The sequence below is a fragment of the Triticum dicoccoides genome, chromosome 3B (genome assembly GCF_002162155.2).
Source record: "Triticum dicoccoides isolate Atlit2015 ecotype Zavitan chromosome 3B, WEW_v2.0, whole genome shotgun sequence".
Taxonomy (NCBI): domain Eukaryota; kingdom Viridiplantae; phylum Streptophyta; class Magnoliopsida; order Poales; family Poaceae; genus Triticum; species Triticum dicoccoides.
Genome location: NC_041385.1, coordinates 718507457 through 718512664, shown reverse-complemented (window position 1 = coordinate 718512664; position 5208 = coordinate 718507457). Strand labels below are relative to the sequence as shown.

Genomic DNA, 5208 nt, shown 5'->3' with positions numbered 1-5208 from the left:
TAAAACTTTCTTCCACCATCATCATGCTAAATTTTGCAGTTAATGGGGTATATCATAGACCAACATCATATCTGTTTTTACGTGTTTCAAGGTGGGGTTCCATTTCATGTTTCTTTGTGCTTCTAGTGTAGAGGAGTTTATATTTCATATATATCAAAAAGTAATCTTTGTATTCCATAAAATAAGTTTCAAATAGATTTTAGTGTATTAGCAGTGTTCTTCAAAGAGTGCGTTAATAGTGCTAACTTTCCAATGTCAATTGATCAAGAAATGGAAGTTAAAAAATTAGTTTGTACTTGTAGTTGCATGCAACTGTGCGGACGGATAACCATTGGGAGATAAATATCAGGAATCATTAACTAAAACTGGTGATAGTTAATCCGTATGGTGTGAAATATCTTGACAAGATCATAAAACAACCAAATTGGATCGTTATCAGGTAGCCACGACCCACCCCTGAGAACAAACTCAGAAAAATATGTAAAAGATATAGCTAATATAGCGACCATATCCACGTCCATAATACAACCATAATGCATATCCACATCCAAGTCTTCCTGATATGCTTCTACGACACACTTCTCTAGGACTGGACTTAAGAGGGCTACTACACCAACAAACATAAGCATCCGATAATTGCCTATTCTTCTGATTTATTTGTAGGTTTTTATACTATACCGAGGTTGGGGGCTACGAAGAAGTGAATCTTGAGGAGGCGTCATCGACTGTATTGAGGACTCTAGATCTCTGATCGATCATCTTAGTGCAAGGAGCCACACCATCTGTAAACCATTGTAGGATACTACAAAATGGATGAAATTTCATTCAACATAAGTGCATAACAATAGTAAGTCATTCAAGGGAAATCTTAACAAGTAAACAAATTAATGTTACCATTGTTCAGAAAGGAAAGATGCCTACTCATTTTGAAAAGAGTATGCCTACCCATTTTTAAAAGAGCATGCCTACTCATTGTCGTAGCCTTGGTGTCATCAGAAAGAGCCTATCTATGTAATAAAACGCTCAGTGGAAAACCTCAATTGCAAGAGCAATCAGGTAGCAAGGCTCAAACAAAAGATGTAAAGCAACAAGTGATATATCTGATTGTCTTCCTCTCCATGTTGTGTCTTCTCTTCTTCTCACTTCCCTCTAGGCAGCAACCATCGTGATACCTATTTGCAGTGACGGAGTTACCTAAAAAATGTTGGCGGGCTGGATAGTGCAAATAGCACCACCAAACTAAAAATCAATGCAATATTGTGGGATAAACTTCATGTAAAACTCCTTTTCGCTCTAGCCCAGGGCGGGCCATGGCCCTTTGAGCCTTGCCATAGCTCCACTGGTGCCTATTTGCGTGTCTTCCCTACCATGTTTTAGGAGTGTATGAAGGCTGGTGCAAATAATCCCAATTTACACAATGGGGAATGCCGGTAAAAGATAGATCGATTGGACTCACATAAGCTGGCACATAGTTTACTATGACTAATCACTCTGTTAACTGATGAGAGTGTAAACACATGCTGTTGGCTAGTAGCTAATACTGTAGAAATAGAAATATAATTTGGCATTGTAAAGGTGATCCCGCCACTACCTCATGTAGCAAATAAATCATAGGTATATAACGGATTGGAAAATAGAAATCTCACCGAGCAAGACCGGATATGTAGGACCCAGATCTGGTTTTGATGTCAATTATGTTGTGGCCGCTCCCAACCTTGAAGCAATGGTCTATCGTGGAATTCTTCCAGCTGCATATGAACTAAGATTTAGAAATTTGGCATGTAATTACTTTTGCAAGTTGTTGAACACTCAAATTTGATAACATAGTAATTCCGCCAAAACAGAATAACTAATGACAAATAGGCAAGAATCGACAACAGCCCCGCAACATACCTCGTCTTCTTTCAAGTGACCCTAGTTGTTCTTTAATTAGTAGAAACACATAACGGCGGCTCAGACATATTCCCTCTGTCCAAACATATGAACATAATTACAGGGTAAGCAAGACTTATACGATCATGGCATAATCCACCATTTTATATGGGGTGTGGTAGTTCAAACGGCATGCCCCGATAATTTTCAAGTGTCAGATTTTATTTAGGACCTGAAACAACCAGTGTTACGGCTCTAGGGTGCACATGATACAAGCATTAAAAAACAAGGCATTGCACCCTCTAGCATATAATGCAATCGACCTATCAAGCAAATATATCTGGCAAAGGTCAGTGTAATCCAAACCTAGCTTATGCAAACTGCAACCAAGATAAACCTTGATGAGCTTACCCAATGGTGGTCGATACATGACTGTAAAATCAAGAACCACTGAATCTGATTCAAACACAAAAGAACAAAGGAGAGCTTATGATATCTTGCTAGCCACTGCAACACCACCCCTCCACTGCGACCTCCTCGTCGATTCTGCAGCCGGCAGCCATACTAATGTGAGGAGATGTGGGGGCGCGGGCCGGCGAACAGAGGTTGGGAACCCATGCGGGGAGGCCGCGACGGCATCAGCAACACAAAAGCGTTGTAGATGTATGCGGCTCGGTTTAGTCGCAGGGTCGTATGTGGAGGAACTAAGGATGTTGCAGCCTGACATACAATTAGTGAGGCAAACCATTTTAAATGAAACAAACTTAGGGAGGCTGTCATTCTAAAAGAATAGTACAATTAGTTAGTGCAACTATGAGATTCTCACACTGGATCCACAATGTCCGTTCCATGCCAACAAGCATCTGCCAACGTTACATATAAGTTTCTCTTATTTATTTTGTGTGTGGAATTTACTTGATAGTATAACTTTGCAGTCGGTATTTTCTATATAAAATATACTCTGGCATTTGAAAAGGTAGTCAAAATATTAAGATTGTGAAATGAGCCTTCCAAGGCTCAAAACGGAACCGGTAAAATCTGGCATAAGCTAGTGTTCAAATCACTGACTATCAGTGTGCACCGTTCATTGGTACCAGACACTCGGCGCTCCAGGCAGTAAAGAAACACCAAACTCATATTCTTCCTGTAAGAGAACTCACAGGGATATGTAAACAAGATGCAAACATAGCAAACATGTATGTCCAGATAATCAATTTCTGCAAATTAATCATTGGAAAACAACACTGGAGCAACACCATTCAAAGACAGTTAGACACCAACCTGCGAGTACGGATGTACTATGCTACCTCCAGATTGTTGGAAGGGATAGACTCCCAGGATCTGGAAAACCTTGCCGCTCCAACCAATCAAAGCATACAATGGTTAGCTTCAGAGCATAAATGATGTATGTAATAGTTGAGATATAGCAAAACAAAGAGAATCAAACTGGGAGGGCCCTAGGATGTTGTTCTGTAGGCAATAATGGATTCGTGAAATCTCTGGACAAGAAAAGAGATTCACCACGCGTGACTATCATGTTAACTGAAACTACACAGTAACTGTCAAGCTTTATAAAAGATGCAAACCTTAGTATTCGTTCAAGACTTGGCCTCACCTCCATTTAGATTCAATCCTTAGAATTCAAGGCAAAGACGTCTCAGCAAGTTCACGACTTGGCCTCACCTCCATTTGTAATGGATTTCGTAAGCTCTGACAGTAAAAGACCAACAAATGCAAGAATTGGAACATGGAAGAAGCTTAAGTGGGCATGATGCCATCGGGTTGTATGCCAAGATCGTGGTTGTAGAGCTCCCTCTATCTCCCTTGCTAAGCTCTCCCTCCGACCAGCAGTGGAACAACTGTTCCTGCTGCTTTTGAACACTCCTTCCACGCTGCCGCAGATCAGTTGGCGGCGTAGGCCAGCTTTCGCTTGTATCATCACGTTGAACACAATATGCGTATATGTTTACTTTCCTTGTATCATCACAACGGATGGTATAAATCTTATTGTGTCCCTGACTCCTTGTCATAATTCTAAATCCTACACAATGTGAAAAAAGAAAAGACAGATTTGTTAATACAACATTAGGCAGATTTGTTAATACAACATAGTGATATTACATGCACTGACAGGATCGGTACGTGGTATCTTGTTTGCTCTCGGAGAGTGTGATGCCCTTCCTCCTAATCTTATTTGAGCGCTATATCAAAAGAGGCATCAACATTATGATATGAACTATGATAGTCCGACGCAGCAGCTCTTCCAACACAAAGGATCCAGATCTATCGATACGTGACGCTTCTTCAATAATTTCTAGAAGACCCAGGGCAGCTCAGACTTGCTTCGCTCGTCCACAAGTAAACATCAAGTTTAAAATGTCCTCCGGACCCATATGAACATTACACAGAAGTAATTTTACAGTCCTAAGCATGGAATTTTTTTGTTGGAACCAAAAGAGGCGTGTTGATTCAGTTCACCAGCTTATGAGCAAGTATGAGATTATTGGTCAACTGCACTTGCAGCTCACAGAAATTAAAGGGGCTCCTAATTTGCATTACTAATGGTTAGTCAACTACAAAACCTGAGCGCATGTACCCCTGTCTTTCAGTTCAGATTATAGATTGCAAAATAAAATCAGACAAGAAAATTGAAGCTGCCCCAAATTTGCATTGCTGATTATGGAAACAATATATCTGGACTGCAAATTGGATAGCTGGTCATAGTATTAATGCTTTGAACTGAACAAATTTGACAGAGGACATGGGTGCAAAGTAATACATATGTTGTGATGGTCCTAAAACTATGACTTGGCAAAATGGATTGGGCATAATGCATATAAATAAATCAAAAAGTTATTAAGGTCGTCTTTAGGGTCAAAACTCATCTCTTCATCATACGTCCGGACGTGTTCGGATATCAAAATGGTGTGCAGCATGCTCCCAAAATTCAACCGTCTAGATAGTCCATGCTCCCCTAAATCTAGACCATATGTGAAGGAGAAATATAATTTTCTAGAGACTATCTACATTGTCATCTCCAACGTGTGGGCTGAACATAAAAATCCCCCCCTCCCCCCACCACGACGCAACCTTCCTTTTTCCTGTCGGACCCTCCCCTTCCTGCTCGATTTTCCGCTGTAGCGGAATATTTCTCGCTAGAAGCCTCTCCTGTAGAACTGGATAATGTCCACCTCACATTCACCCTGGCTCCCTCTCTCCTTTACACCGTACTTTCCGAAGAACCGGAAAGGAGTACCTCACCAATCGTCCGGCTCGATCCCCTCCCCCTGTGTTCATGTCGATACGCCACCGCAAACAGGGGGACAAGGCGTGTGC

At 41.0% G+C, this 5208-nt stretch overlaps 1 protein-coding gene across 16 annotated transcripts in view; it reads right to left on the bottom strand.

Annotated features, from left to right (window-relative positions):
* Nucleotides 1-345: 345 nt before the first annotated feature.
* LOC119278082 overlaps nt 346-5208 on the bottom strand; it is an 8584-nt gene continuing 3721 nt past the window's right edge. For 3 of the 16 annotated variants that reach the window (XR_005137504.1, XR_005137506.1, XR_005137511.1), the window contains 5 exons: nt 4004-4214; nt 3154-3913; nt 1894-1968; nt 1647-1748; nt 356-802 (listed from right to left, as the gene is read on the bottom strand). Coding sequence is in view for 4 of the 16 variants with exons in the window: in XM_037559441.1 (XP_037415338.1) it covers nt 3552-3913 (362 nt within the window). In the remaining 12 variants the exon portion in view is untranslated. Of the gene's footprint in view, nt 803-1646; nt 1749-1893; nt 1969-3153; nt 3914-4003; nt 4215-5208 lie in introns of all 16 variants that reach the window. The other 13 variants (XR_005137505.1, XR_005137507.1, XR_005137512.1 and 10 more) reach the window with 9 other exon arrangements.